The 16,111-nt window shown below is 38.9% G+C and overlaps 1 protein-coding gene across 2 annotated transcripts in view; it reads right to left on the bottom strand.

Annotated features, from left to right (window-relative positions):
* Positions 1 to 1,116: 1,116 nt before the first annotated feature.
* Positions 1,117 to 16,111, bottom strand: part of LOC121856236 (fatty acid synthase-like) — a 31,008-nt gene continuing 16,013 nt past the window's right edge. For both annotated transcript variants that reach the window (XM_042351606.1, XM_042351607.1), the window contains exons 21-38: positions 15,518 to 15,856; positions 14,964 to 15,242; positions 14,361 to 14,557; positions 13,872 to 14,214; positions 13,601 to 13,774; positions 13,077 to 13,256; positions 12,701 to 12,899; positions 12,317 to 12,497; positions 11,877 to 12,126; positions 8,616 to 8,759; positions 7,879 to 8,047; positions 7,606 to 7,748; positions 7,172 to 7,340; positions 6,737 to 6,940; positions 6,170 to 6,456; positions 4,165 to 4,578; positions 3,393 to 3,542; positions 1,117 to 2,932 (exon numbers count right to left, since the gene is read on the bottom strand). In XM_042351606.1, the coding sequence (XP_042207540.1) occupies positions 2,792 to 2,932; positions 3,393 to 3,542; positions 4,165 to 4,578; positions 6,170 to 6,456; positions 6,737 to 6,940; positions 7,172 to 7,340; positions 7,606 to 7,748; positions 7,879 to 8,047; positions 8,616 to 8,759; positions 11,877 to 12,126; positions 12,317 to 12,497; positions 12,701 to 12,899; positions 13,077 to 13,256; positions 13,601 to 13,774; positions 13,872 to 14,214; positions 14,361 to 14,557; positions 14,964 to 15,242; positions 15,518 to 15,856 (3,963 nt within the window). In that variant the 3' untranslated portion in view covers positions 1,117 to 2,791. The remainder of the gene's footprint in view (positions 2,933 to 3,392; positions 3,543 to 4,164; positions 4,579 to 6,169; positions 6,457 to 6,736; positions 6,941 to 7,171; positions 7,341 to 7,605; positions 7,749 to 7,878; positions 8,048 to 8,615; positions 8,760 to 11,876; positions 12,127 to 12,316; positions 12,498 to 12,700; positions 12,900 to 13,076; positions 13,257 to 13,600; positions 13,775 to 13,871; positions 14,215 to 14,360; positions 14,558 to 14,963; positions 15,243 to 15,517; positions 15,857 to 16,111) is intronic.

A 16,111-nucleotide genomic window follows, 5' to 3' on the forward strand; every position in this document is an offset into this window, starting at 1 on the left:
GACCACGAGGCATGCACTGGGGAATTCGCGGGATCGGCTACTCGGCGACAAACAGCATTTGTAGGGGAGAAATCCACTACAGTAGGTCTCGCAGGGCCGGATTCAGGAGTGGGCAGCTGCCCAGGGGCCTCCACATATTACAATATTTTATTCGTTTATTCATTTGGATTATTTTTATTTTCATTCTTTAAAATTCATGTTTATCTATTCCATCACGTAAAACCATGTTCAGCAATAATGTATTCTTTTCCGAGAAGTCTTGAAAATTTTTGACGTGCGGTAGTAGCTATATCAGGGGCTGGACGACTTGAACTCACATGAACGACTCGTCATGTCTCACTTTTGTGCGTGTGTGTGGGGAATTTGTACACTATAAATACATATACATTTAATTAAAAATTTCTCAATGTTCTAATTTCCTCAATATAACTGCATATGGCTTCAAAATTCTCCAAAGAAGTGTTCAAATTTCAAAATTTTCCCGGGGGGGGCTCACAGTACCCCCCAGAACTCCCAGATGTTTAGGCTTGCTTCACTCGCCACCCCACCCTCTTGGGTAGTTATGAGGGGGGGGCCTCCACAAAGAGGCTGCCCATGGGCCTCCACAGGTCTATATCCAGCACCCAGGTCTCGGAACAGTAGTGTGATGCAAGCAAGCTAACTCTAGATCACAAGCAGCTACACCAGGTCTTACATTTTACAATTTAGCCGTTTTTACCCAACACACCACTGCTAGTAATACCATAATAACGGATATTCCTAGCAGAATTTTGTCTTACTCCCACATAACCAATTGTGTGCTGCCAGGAAGAGTTTGGTGCGTTTAAACTCGTATCACAAGAAGTTTTCTCAAACTATCTTCACTGGCATGAAACAACCAGTCAAATATGCCAGTTGTCCTGCAGAACAAATATTAGGATTGCAGAACTTCTTTACCAAGGACAGAATTTCTATGGAAGTTTACCACCTGAAGCTGTACACCAGGCTTCAAAATATTACTGGACAAGACTATCAAGAATAATGGAGAACCCCAAAACAGGCCATAGACCACCAGCACCCATCCTGATCACCTTGGTTACAGCCGCCATAGTTAGGACAAAACAAGAAAACTTTAAATATACTTAAGATTTCTTTTTATGTGAACATCATTACACAATAAATACAAAGTCCAATAATTGAACACGGACCTTTGTGGCAGGTGAGAACTTTGTAAAATGATAATTTAAGTTGTGCATTTGAAGACTTGTAGAAAGACAAAATTATCATCAAAAAATAGTCCTTCCCGCTTATACTTGTACATGTAATCCTTACATCATCACTTCACAATAAATATAGAAATATAAAAATTTTCAACAAATATAGGTAGTCAAAATAAAGATGCAATTATGTCATAGGAAGGAATGGACAGATATGTGTGTGAACATACTCGTTCATGTACGGACACTATCATGGTTATATACTGTACCTTAATATGTCAGGACACTACTCCAAGCTCTCCATAAAGGATATACTATACTACATACAATATATTACTCAGTCGCCACATTCTGCAGCAACAGTTCTAAACAAACCTGTCACTGAATATCATTTATCAACTAAAAATTGTAACATTCATTTACCAACTAAAAATTTTTAACATTCATTCATCAACCGAGAACAATTCACTAGGCACAACAAACAATTACTTGTGCATTACTGTACTGTACTTGTGTATATCCGAGCTTCCAATATATAATACAGTATCAGCAAAATTTTCACTCAAGAGCATCATTTAATGAAAAAATATAAAGCTGGAATTTACTTCTTGGTAATATGTACAAGAATTTCTTACAGCTAAAGTAACCACTAACTGGCTGCATTGTTGGCATTGCAACTTCTCAGTCCTAAAGGACATGATCAAATAAACTCGGTATACTGTACACCATACATGTTCCAGCGTCATACTATTAACACGGTAACCCTAAAGGAACATGTTGGATGCAGTGCTCAACATCTACATCAAGAGGGACGCCTTCTATATATATATTGTATTGCCAAATTCCTGTATGGAACGAACAATACCAATATTAAAACCAAGTGTACTAACTACATTATCTTAAAATTATTGGAATAAAATGTGCAAGTTCCATAACACAGACATACAAATATATAAATTAAGCACACCCTAAACTAATGCCTGGTACTTCCAACCCCTTCACTTTCCATTGAAAGTCAGTATCATATTTAACCCAATATACCAAACATATCCTCCTACTTAAGTGTTCCTGTTAACGAAATTGAGGAGACACTATTAGTATTTGAAGATGTACACTGGAGAAATTAAGCTATGGAGAACCATGTCATAAATTCTGAGGTATTTCAAATTAACTGCAAGATACAATAAGCTTTTGTTCAACTGTGCTAGTCATATTCATGAAGTGACTATGGAAGGTGATATTCTAATACTGTATGTACATAAATAGTCATATATATACAAACAAGAAAAAGCAAAATTCAGTGAACTATTAAAGCTGTATTTTGTCTGCTTAAAATAAGCTGTCGAATCTTAACACTATGGGTGAAAACTTTTGTCCATCCATATAGGATACCAGTGTCCCAAAAACACTTATGTACTGCATAGTATAGTATAGTACTGTACTGTACTGTACTGTACCTTACTGCAGGTAACAATGTAAAGTCATTCCCTTTGTTTTTTTGGCCTCTGACATTATTCATCACCTAAATGTATATCACAGATCATTCCTGGTGATGTCCTCTTCACCAAGTATACAACCACCAATACCCTCAGATTCTAGTTTAGCACCTTGACAGTTGGTGATGCCTCCTGCAAGAAGGTTTGGATGAGACTGGCCACTTGTTGTCCACTGTTCCCCAACACAAAAGTCTCATGAGTTCCTGCTACTTCTTCAATCTTCAGGACTCCTCCTACAATCTGCAGTGGACAACATATTACATAAAATTAGTGAAGGTTAGTACAGTAGTTTTCTTATAACATTGATAAAGGAAATATATAAATTTTTGTCATGAATCAATACTTTAGATTTCAGAGTTTTGATAGAATGATATACTGTACTGGGTTTACATAGGAAAATTCATTTACGACCACAGTACTGCATTTGGTTTCCTCCGAGGTTCAGTTTAAGCTATCGTCCATGGATCCAGTAAAAGTTAAAAGAAAAGCCTTGTGCTTTAGAAAATATGTGATAATTAAGTAAGGACACCTAGAACAACACCCTTATCATATTTATGTACAGTATTCACATCTGTAAACAAATCCGTTGTATCATCAAAAGAAAGGCGTTTTACCACTAACACCCTTCTTCCCTCAACTCTCACCCGACAGGATCTCGAGCCATTAATCCTTTTACAAGTCATCACAGTACAGTACTCGCCTTGCTAACTCCATAGTCGCGTCCGAGAGAAGCAGCCTGGGGATTGTCCCTGGCTCGCACCAGGAGTGTGGGAGGACTCACACGCCCCTCCGCTTTGTGTTGGCTTCCAGCCAATAGCCGCTGGTAGAGCAACTCGGCTGCTTTCACAGCCTGCCATCCACATTACCAAATTAATTAGGAATCCTATTTGACAGTACAGTACTAGGTTTTAAACTACTGGCTATGGTACAACAATGTGTGATGAATCCAACATTTCATAATGTTCCAAATACGGTACATAAAAAGTATTCCATTAAAATAACAAAATGTATACCCATACAAATACACAAGTTATGGTGCCAAAAACATTACCTCCACCCTCAGCTTTCCATCAGGTCATTGAATTTTAAACTTTCCGAAAGATTCACTCCCCTCTCCTACATACGTATTTCCCTCGATCACAGATCATGAGATCAAGAATTGATGGTTTTGTGTACAGTACAGTATTAGGGGTTTCATTACCATGACACAAGGTCCCAAATTCTAATTACAAATAAAGTTTTACTGCCCCTCATTACTAAAACTTAATTCTGTATCAAAATATACATGTGCATCAATATATTCCACAAGAATTTGGACAAGTTTTAATTTGGAAATTGTTATGAAAAGGTTTAGCACTGTCTGTAGTTTAGACAATAATTTACTTTTAAGAAATGCTTAGGAACGTACCACTAATGTTGAATACACTGTATAAAGGGTTAAAAGCACACACCCTTCACGATGTATACATTACCTGTCGATGTTCATTCTGGTGTGCGCCGACGCCCGCCGACGCTCTCCTCTTTGTCACCAAATCCGCCACCAGGTTAACTCGCTCCTCCCAGGATTTCAATCCCAGTAGGGTCTTCTTCAATGTTGTTGGGTCAACAGATGTGAATTGCATGGCAAACACGAGCAACACCTCCACCTGTTCTTGAGCCTTATTATTCAATCTGTAGGACTCGTGTACAGGCAAATTGGAACCAAGTTTAGATTTGTAACCCTCAATGATACCAGACACATAGGACTGAGAGCCATCTAGGAGGACAATTGAAGTAGGGACACGATTGTTGGCCTGCAGCAAACACGTCATTTCTAGGGCCACAGCAGTACCATAAGAGTAGCCTCCAATAGCATAATCTCCTGATGGGTATACCTGTTGCAGTTCCTGTTTAAGAAAGCAATCCGAATTAACACTTGTTAAAATGCTGTCAAGACATAATTTGCACCTAGTTCATTAGGAGTAGTTTTTCCTCAAATAGCAATTTAAAAATACAGGCAAGTCCCAAGATTCGACAGCAATTGGTGCCTGAAATTCCTGCCGATCCTCACACTTTTGAAAGCAGAACTAATTTTCTCCACAATAACGATTAATGTGTTCTCAGCCCCTAGACATAGTATGAATATTGTATTACTGTTTAACAATGGACTCCGCAGACACCTTCAGTGACAAGGATTAAGGTTGGGATGGAGATTGCCAAGGTGGAGGTTGAAGATTACATTGACAGATGTGATTTACCCAGGAGTGAACTCATAACAATGGTTTTAAATTAGACAAATTTAGATTTAGGCGTGAAATGGGTAAACACTGATTTGGAAACAGAAGTGGATGAATGGAACAAGTTACCAAATATCATCATTAACTCGAATACGCCGAATAGCTTCAAACATAGGTTGGATGCTTATATGAGCAATAGGGGTTGGGTGTAAACGGGACTGCCCAGTATGGGCCAATAGGCCCGCTGCAGTTTCCTCCATTCTTTTGTTCTTATTTCAATTGGCTTTATTACAGCACAGTACAGTATATCTAATTTTATCTCTTATCTATGATTTGTAAGAGCTCTCTTTTTAGCACTACAAACAGTATCACACTTTCTCTTATTAGTGGCCATGATATATACAGAGCAAGGCTTAAAAGATTCAACAGAAATTTTGCAATGCATTATAAAAATTATATACAGTCCCCATGACAATTCAGAATGAGCATTATGGCTCTTGTCACCTCGTAATGGTTGGTATGCTTTGTTCATAAGTGACTCAATGTTTTGTATTATACTGTACCCTGTAAGTTGTTCATCTTTATACGGTAGTACTACAGGTGCTCCTCTACTTACGAACGAGTTACGTTCCTGAGGCTTGTCTGCGAGTCCAATTCTTTTTAAAGTCAAAGTTTACTCTTGTAGATACCAAACATATTGTAAAAAATGACAAGATTATGGATGTTTAGTACAGCTATACCCTTTAATACAGCCTTAAAACCTGGCTCACTCTTCTCCTCTTAGGTAATATTTGTTCTATCTGGAAATTTCTTCAAAATAATCCAGTCTCATCATTAAACACCTGTTCTGGTAGGTAACCCCCCTCAGTGATGATGTTTGTATATCTGACAGTTGAACATTCTTAAGTAGAGGAGCACCTGTATTTACAATAAAACCTCCCAAGACAGAAATGTTCATAGTTATTGTTGGTTTTGTCATACTGTGTTATAGGACACTTATAGCATTGAAGGACATTTTGCCAACTGTACACCACCACTGTAAACTACTACTACTGGAAATGGACCCCCAAAAATGCCATGGATAAATACAGACATGCCGCCAAATTGACGCGTTAGCCCAGTCGAAACTAGGGCAACAGGTAATAGTTGTTAACGGTCATGAAAGAGCTGGATCAATCTCGGGACTTGTCCATATTATTAAAACCCAGCTAAATAAAATAAGTACAGTTAAAGTAAATCACTCAAAAAATTAATTTCTCACCTGTACCAAGATTTTGGCCATCTCTGTAATGGACTGATGGGGAAGGTCAGGTGGATACTGCAGACCATACACAGGTCTATCAAGGCGCTTTGCAACCTCAGTAAGGGGGTCTGCTGTACCCTGTATGGGAGCAGCCAGGAAGAGCGGGATGTGTGTGCTGCCACCCTCTCGCAGCACCCTAATGCAAACTTCTGGTAGTAGTGGTAAGGTTAGCCATGGCTGAGGGAGCACTTGCAACTCCTCTGACACTGGCTTCACTGCAACCTTTGTTGATGTGGCTTCTGGTCCTATAACAGATTGAGAACATTGGTGTGGAAAAAATCTGACAGAAACCGACAACATGGAAGAACACCATGTCCCTATATCAAGAGTGGCAGCAACTTTTGAAATTATATTCCAGCACCAGACAGACCACGAGTCTATCTCGTGGGTAATGATTCATATGTGAATAGCCACAATGATTATAAACCGTAGTTCTGCCGTGACATCAAGTTGAATCCCATACTCTTTTTTTTTTTTTGGCCATTTCCACTAAATATAACATTTGGAGATCAAACTATTACTTACCCTCAAGTGTGGACTGGGCAGGGGCACCACCTTGCTTCTCCAGGTCTTGGAGCATCCTGAGAGTGAGCTCCCTGACTTGAGGAGCAGTAAGGATGAGGTCAGCTTCTCGCTCCAATGTTTGCTTAACCTCTACACTCATGAGGGAGTCCAAGCCCAGATCCCCAAGAGTCACATCCAAGGGAGCCTTTGAAACATCCTTCATTCCTGTAACATCACAAAGATTAGTACAGTAGTGTGAACTGGGGAAATGTCAAACTTTATTTTGTCCAGGAAAATAAGATTACCATCTGCATTTATCAAAAAATGAAAATATTGGAGGTCTTTAAAAGACACTCAATAAATTTAATGTGAAATAAACATCATTTAATACTTAAGTGGAACTAAATTGTGAAAATTAAGATGAAAGTTTAAGAACAAGAAATATAAAAGACTAACCAAGGATATTAGCAATGGATTTGACCAATGAGGCACCACCAATGCCATCTGCTTTGCCAGAATTCCTTGTGGCAAGGCAGAAGGAGGACACCACTGGGGAGGCACTCAAGATCAGCACATCCAGGCACTCCAGTACCGACCGAACTGACTGGGGCTTTGTCCCACCCACCTAAGTGAAGCCATAATCTTGTCTCAGTAATTTTTTTTGAAAAAAAAAAAAAAAAATATTGAATATGGAGAAAATCTCCAAATGACCTTTTAAACAAACTGTGCATTTCTTATGGATATAAAATTGTACAGTACTAACTTTTGAGGTTATATCACAAGTGATAATTTAAAGTTGTTACAATTCTGAGTCTATAGAACAGTATATTGTACAAAAATAAAATAATAATAATAAATAAATAAATAAATACATGTTAAGCAGGACTAACCTCAACATCACCAAAGTTATCAGCAAGAACGCCAACCTCGCCAATACCACCCCACTGTACAACTACTCCAGGTAAGCCTGCCTGCACCCGGGACTCTGCCACTCCCTCACACACCCTGTTGGCCCAGCCATAGTTGGTCTGACCTAAAACAAAATAAGGTAGTACACTCTTAACTCAAGTGGTGTACAGTACTACATACTAAGGAATTACAATGTTTATTATGTAATCAAATCCAGCAAAAATAGAATTATTTTGCAAAATGGTATCACTTACCAGCATTGCCCCTCCCAGAGGTGACACTGGAGAAGGCAACCCAGTAATGGAGATTTGGGCAAGATATGCGAGAGGCTATGTCCAGCGCCACGGCTCCATCACCCTTAACAGTATTTACTGCACGGAAGGTCTCTGGTGACTGGTTCTCAAGGAAGGAGTCTTGCAGCACCTGACAAAACATCACATGCTTGTATGGTTTTCCAGGGCCATCTTAACAGCATTTTAGACCCTGGGCAAGGCAATGTCCTGGGGCCCCTACCCACCCACTCAAATGAAAACTAAAACTTTCAGTAAAATTAAACATAATTAATTGGATACAAAGGTTCTTCAATTTTTCTACGTTTTAATTCTAGATTATCCGCAGAGATTCGGTGGCGGACTTCGACAGGCCAAGCAACCTCATGTACAGTACCCTCATTAAGTGTATCATCGACTTCGTCATTTAGTAGTGGCATGCTTTATTCACAGAGCCATCTTAATGCATGGGCACGCTGGGCAGTTGACCAGGGCCCCACAATTTTAGGGGCCCTGGGCAACTACCCAGCGTGCCCATGCGTTATGGCGGCTCTGTGGTTTTCTTCAACAAGCCCTAAAATAACTATTTTTCTCATTCATGGCCTTGGATTTCAAAATCAACATCACAATTCTTATCAATTATGAATGGTGAATTTTTATTTTATATTCTAGTATCAAAACAAAATATTCATTCCAGAACCAGTTAGGAATGCCATTCTCACCATAGCAAGATGGAAGACACCACCAACAGGCCCTTCCTCGCCAGCCGTCTGGAGTAGAGTGGTCGCACCAGCAATGGTGGAAGCATCCTGCGTCATCACTCGCACACTTACACCTGAATTACGCCACCGTTGCACACAAAGTGCCTGGAGGAAGGACATGGAGATGGTAGGACAAACTTTACACAGAAATGTTTATGTTTACTATAGGATTAACTTTCATAATGATTACGTAAACAAGATTACTTCTTATAGCAACAACACACAGTACAGTACATGTACTTTAACTATAACCTCAGACAACATTTACTTTACAGTAAATGGCAAAGGAATGGAGAACAGGAGATTGTGGTTGGCCATTAATGCACCAAAATTCTGTCAACGGTACACTATAAATTTAATTTATAAATCTCAGTTGATCGTACCACCAATCCCAAAATGTGCATACAGGTGCTCCTATACTTAAAAACTTTCAACTTACAAACTTTCACAGATACAAACATCATCACTGGGGGGGTTTACCTGCCAGAACAGGTTTTTAATGAGGATGAGGCTGGATTATTTTTAAGAAAATTCCAGATAGAACAAACATTACCCAAGAGGAGAAGTGCGAGCCAGGTTTTAAGGCTGTATTAAAGGGTATAGCTGTACTAAATATCCATAATCTTTTCATTTTTTTACAATGTTTGGTATCTACAGGGGTAAAGTTGGACTTACAAACAAGCCCCAGGAACGTAACTCGTTCGTAAGTAGACGAGCACCTGTACAAGTATTTTAGATGACAATTACCTTCATCAAAATTTCATAATTTAAGACCAAATTTTTTGATAAAGCCCTTCAAAGAAAACCACATTTTCCTAAAGATCCAAAAAGGAGACCCATGGCCTTTACCCCTGAAAATTTCAGAATATTCATCTGCCAGTCTCAACATGCTAATCCTCATTCCTATACCAGTACAGTAATACAGTACAACTACAATTAATATGAAAGCTTCTCTTCACACTGGCTTAAAGGACTCTGTATTAAAGCTCAGTATGAAGTCCTGAACAAATTCTGTATACAGTAAACCCTCGAAGATCTGGACCCGGGAAATCCGGATTTTGGAAGATTTGGACAAAAAATTTGGGGGTTCTGGGCCAAGAAGCCTCCTAGAAGGTTCCCCAAGAAGCATTTCCAAACCAGAGCAAAAGAACACTTAAGGCTTGTGGGCACTGCTTGACCCGTCAGTTGCTTGGACACAGGTGCCCGAGGAGGTGGGAAACAAGCGGTTGACAATTGTTGTTTGTGGGAATATTATTTCATTCACTCCAGTAATGATACAATGTTTCCGAGTACCGTATATCACGGCCTATAAGGCGGCGGGGTGCATAAGACGCCCCCCCCAAATTTCCATTTAAAAAGTAGCTTTTGAGCTCTATTTGCTGTATAAGACCAGTACCCCAAATGTGACACTTGCCCACTGACTCAGTAGTCCTTTACCAACCATCCTTGATTTTTTAAAATAAGGCCAATTCACTTCAAGTAATGTCATCAAATTATACCCGCTGGTGTAGTGTAAACACTAGTGACGTCACTGAAGCGTGTTGGGAGTGTTCCCTCGTCTCGGTGGTGTGACTATTTATACAACATGTGATTCAACAGCAACCACCGTATTCTAATTGTGGTGTTTCATTAGGATTTGAGTGAAAAAGGTTACCAGTATGTACTTACTACATACATTTATTACACAAATATATATATATATATATATATATATATATATATATATATATATATATATATATATATATATATATATATATATATATATATATATATATATATATATATATATATATATATATATATATATATATATATATATATATATATATATATATATATATATATATATATATATATAAATATATATATATATATATATACTGAATATACTATGTACAAAAAATGAATGTTCAATGAATTATTTATGGTGCATTAGGGTACTGGTCACTTCTGATGGGCTATAAATAGCCTTCTTTATCTCCCCTACATCTCACCCTGAGCCAGACGGAAGGGTCTTGGTAAATAACATGTTTGCTTATTTTCCATTTACTTTAAATAGATTTACCGAATTATTTGTTTTATTTATTTATTTATAATATACTGTAATATATTAAACACACTGTAATTATTTTCTTTAATTTATAAACTGTTTTGCGACAAAGGAATGTTCTCCAGTAGTGTTTCATTAGGATTTGAGTGAAAAAATATTACGTACTTACACAATTGTTCCTCTTACTTTGACAACACAACATACATACAGTATATTATTTCTCAGTTTTGATCTTTTTTTTTAATTTTTGTATTTATTTATAGTTAGTTACTTAAAATAAGGCCAATTCACTTCAAGTAATGGCATCAAATATTACCAGCTGGTGTAGTGTAAACACTAGTGACGTCACTTGAGCGTCTGTAATTAACCGTCGATAGTTTCAAGAATTAATGCACTCATTTACTGAATATTCTTTGGAAAAAAATAAAATTTAAATCAATTATTTATAGGAGATAAATATTATTATGAGTAAATATACCGATACCGGTATGCATTACTGACCACCTCCACGGCTCCTCACTGGCAAATGGGGGGGGGGGCGTGGGGAGGGGTGTGTGATGATAGCTGTGTTTATTATAGGGGTATAAATCTCTTTTACGGTATGTTAGACAGGTTTATAATACATTTTTATTATTTTAATATACCGGTAATCTTAATTTGAATCCAGCTTGCCAAACGTAAGTTTCAGTATAAAATAATTAGTGGTAAGACCTTGTGAGTGGCTTACGATGTTTTCATCACCACTCTTGACACACTAAACCACAATATTTAAGAGGTAAGAATTTTAAACTTGGTGGTTTAGACGACCCCCTAACTTTGGGCAGATTTTTTTAATGTTCAAATTTCGTCTTATAGGCCGTGATATACGGTACGTTACCATGAGTAAATTCATGGTTTATACAGTCTACGGTAATTTGTGTATCACTACATTAGTACTGTATTTTTTGGAGTTTCTTATATCATTTATTATTCGCCGTAAACTCCAGACAATCGGCTTTTCCGGACATGTGGTCCCCCTTTTTAGTCCGGATCTTCGAGGGTTCACCGTATACTGTATTTAAAGATAAAAGATCTCCCAATTATGTTACAATTTTCTATCCACCAAAGTAACTTGAGCACAATGTGAATTTGAGGGTTAAGAGAAACTGCTGCCCATTTTCATGGCCTACCTGGTAGCCAGTAGTGATGCCCCGGCGAGAGGTTAGCACCAGCTTCTTTGCCCCACGACTAATGAGCCACCCAGCCAGTTCCAACCCCAGACCTCCCAGCCCTCCTGTGATCACATACACCATATGGCCATGGGCAATCACCCGAGGCACAGCCTGCACCAGGGCAGAGTTAGGGGAGGCAGGCGAATCTGTTACCTCCGGCTTCACCTCCAGCACCACTTTACCAATGTGTTTTCCTGTTGCCATGTACCTGTAAACAGCCAACTTAATATCATACCAATCACAGTCAGCAAAAGCAAGCAGTGTTGTCAAATTCTAAGTCTGGAAAAATTTATACAAAGTTAAAGATAAAATACTTGAATATTAAAACCTCCTTTCTTTAACATTTGGAATCTAGCACATCAAACCAATAGTTTAAGTACTTGAAACAGGTGATGTACCTGAAGGCATCTTCAGCAGAGTCCCTTGTGAATAGTGTGGAAGGAAGGGGAGTCACTACTCCAGCTGTAAGACCTTCTGCAACGAGATGGTTTAATCGCTGTCGTTCCTCCAGCGAGGCATCAAATAGGGCGTCCAGCAAGATCCCATGGAAGGTCACATTCTTCAGGAATATGGCCATGCCTAAAGAGGAGAAAATTATAAAAAAAAGATCCTGTCGATGCAGTATATACAAAGCACTATGAAGCAATTACTGTAATAGTTTAAGGTACTTTATGGCATCTTAGCAAACTGATAATGAATTGTTCAAAATAATCTACAATTGTGTACCAATCTGATTTTATCAACTTTCAGTTTTTGATGACCGAGACCGTTCCATTACTCACCAAGGGCAGTGTTGTTGGAGAGATCAGCCTTGCCAATCTCTAAGAAACGGCCATGTTCTCGGAGACACCTGACTGAAGCCTGCAGGAGGTCCCCAGCCAGAGAGTTTAGCACCACATCAACACCTCGTCCTCCAGTGCGCTCAAGAACAGCATACTCAAAGCTCACATCACGTGAGTTAGCAAAATTCTCATCTCGGAGCTGAAAGAAGTGGTTCAATTTATTCTTTACAATTTTTTTTTAGGAAAACACCAAAGAATTATTCTAAATATTTGACATCTTCAACAATTCACCGATTACTGGCTATCAGACATTTCTAAAAAATAAATACAATATTAAAACCACAGCTTGCATGCTTCCTCTGATGTTTTGGAATACCTGAGGGAAGCGCTTCTGCAGAACTGCCTTCTTCTGAGCGGTGCTGACAGTGGTGTATACTGTGCAAGAGTATGACAAGGCAATGCTGATGGCTGCCTGCCCTACGCCACCAGACCCAGCATGGATGAGGACACTCTCTCCACGCTGCAGCCTTCCACGCACCACCAACGCATAATATGCCTAGGGAGTCACACCTCACTGGTTTACAATCATTCAATTACAGGTAACTATTGTATTCTTATATACTCACTAGGACTATCTGGTATGTATCTTGCTATAGCAAAATAAGTTATTTAATAACAAATTCATGCAAACAATAAATTTAACATCTTTGAAACACATTCCTAATTGTTTATTAAATTACACCACAATTGCTTATCAAAAACATGAAAAAATGCCTTCAAGAGTACAGTACTGTACTATACAAACAATATTCAGTTTAAGGGTAAATTTTAAAATGCAAAGAAAATTTTTATTGGAACCAAAACTGACAAGGATACTCTTAAAACTTGTACTGTACTTACTGTGGCATATACTACTGGGACTGTAGCAGCATCCTTGAGGGACCAGGAGGCAGGGACAAGCCAGGTGAGCAGGGGGTCAGCCCTCACACTAGTAGCCAACCCACCTGCAGCCACAAGACCCATTACACGCTTCCCATCACTCACACCAGCAAACTCCAGGCCCAAGATGCACTCCTGGGGAAAAGAACAATTAGGTTTTTTTCTTATGCAAATTTGTGATTAACATCATTACTACAAATCAAAATGGAAAGGAATTCTGCAGATGTCTCACCCTCATAGCTAGGTCTCCAGGCAGCGCATCTGGTGGCAGTTTTCCTGTAGCCAGCATCACATCACGGAAGTTCAGTGGTGCGTAATAAACATCACACACCTTCATGCCGTCATCAACTTCTGGAGAGGTTTCTTGAGAAGCCATCTGGAACCAGGTGAGGGAGGTCAAGTCACCACGTGTAGCCACATTCAATAGAGCATGAGTGGATGGCTGAGGGGCCAACTGACTTAAAGGCAAGAATCTGTGTGTGCCCCAGAGGTTTCCACGGCAAACGTTGATGGCCAAATCACTGGCTAACAAATCAGAGTCTACTTCAGCTTTGCCTTCAGGAACAAACACACACCTAAAAGACAAACAAAACATTCCAATAACATGTACAGCATTAATATTTCACAGTACAAAAAAAAAACAATACTCAAAATATGATGTGCATTTTTCAGTAACCTGATCAAGACCTTCAAATAAAAAGTTACCACCCAAAACACTCACCTTACTTTATCTCCACCAGGTTCCTTCCTGAGGCAGTTCACAAGTCCTAGAATACCCGACAAAGGTTCGCCAGAAGAAACAAGCCACACGTTGTCAGTATTTGGAGAGAGAATTTTTTCTTTCAGTGTGGCCACCCAGGAGAAGTCTCCGTCAGAGCTGCTGATCTTCAGTGTTGTGTAGGGAACCTCAGGGTTGTTCTGATTATGGGAGAATAAACAAACTTAGTTCTTCAATAAAGTCAACTTCAAGACTGCTAAAAAGAATTCCTAATAACATTCATGTCCTAATAAACCCATCCACCAGGGTCGAGAGTCTCCAGGTTCATCTTACATTGATAACATTTTATTTAACCAAAATACTACACAAATTTTAATAAATTTATTGGCTGTAAATTTATGCACTTTTAAGATTCAGCCAAAGAGAACAGTCAATCATGACCACATATGAAGCTCAATCATGAGGTAAGACAATTATGTGTACTGTACTGAACTATATTTATAAACCTCGGGAAGATTTCTACAACTCGGTGGTAGAGCGTTCACAATGATCTCTGGTTGAACTCCCGACTTTCAATTAATATAGGACCATCAATAACATCCCTACCTTCCTAAACAACTTCATTCCAATCTTGTCAACAGAAGCAATCTCCTGACACCCAGTTGTTTTCAGAACCTCCATTACATCCTTGGTTCTTGTGAAGATGAAAGAACCACCATTCAGTTTGTCAATGATCTCCGAGTCTTCAAGTTGGTGGAGGATAAGGAAGTGTGGAGTAGGAGAAAGAGTAGAAGCAAGATTAGTCTTCACCGCTACACCAGCAGAGGCTAGACGCTCCTGCTCCTCAGCAGGTAGTGCGTCTCGTGTGTGCAGGATGTAATCCACCTGTTTGGGATACACCATGGTAATTACAAATTATATAAAGAAACAAAAAGGTTAAAATTTCCACTTATACTTTTTACAAGTGTCGTCATATAACTGAAGCCAACACATGCAAGAATGGAAAATTGCCATAAAATGAGGACAACTCATTAAACACACAAGAAAACTTTAGTTTCAAAGCAATAATGTGTCATAAATCTATCCCTACAACTCTTAAATCTTGTCCATTTCTGTCAATCTGAATGTGTGCTTCAAATATTTATGAATTATTAACCCACCTTTAACATTGGTCTCAAGTTAAGGATATTCATGAAAGTGTGTGCCAAGATGGTCTCCTGTTCTATGTTGGTGGAGGCCACACAGGGAGCGCTCTCCACAATCTTCAGACCACGACCTAAGGTGTTCTCCAATGCCAAGTCAAGAAGTACTCCAAGGCTCTCTTCTGTTGTCATCAAAGAGGAGACTGGATGATCTTCTGTCAGATGGCGTGGCACAAACTGGAATGTCTCCAACAGAGGGTGGTCTTGGGTAGGTCTTCTTGGGGCCAGTGTGGCCTTCAGTCCTTGTATGACCACACCATCACAAGCAGTTATGCCCACATGGGAATTGTGTTTCACCTGGACAAAGTCAATGGGCATGAGACACTCGCAATATTTTTAAATTTTGTAAATGTACACATCAAAAATGTGATGCAGAAATTTTTTTAAAGGAATTCTCAGTCAAAACCTAACTTGACTACATACTCAGGTAAATGGAGAAAAAAATTAATATAACCCGACTCCTTTTTATACACGATGCACAGCAGAGCCTGATGTGATCCTTAAGTAACAAGGTTCAGACAAAACAGTAGTTTGTACCAATATCTGTATGAT

The sequence above is a fragment of the Homarus americanus genome, unplaced genomic scaffold (genome assembly GCF_018991925.1).
Source record: "Homarus americanus isolate GMGI-L3 unplaced genomic scaffold, GMGI_Hamer_2.0 scaffold48016, whole genome shotgun sequence".
Lineage (NCBI taxonomy): Eukaryota > Metazoa > Arthropoda > Malacostraca > Decapoda > Nephropidae > Homarus > Homarus americanus.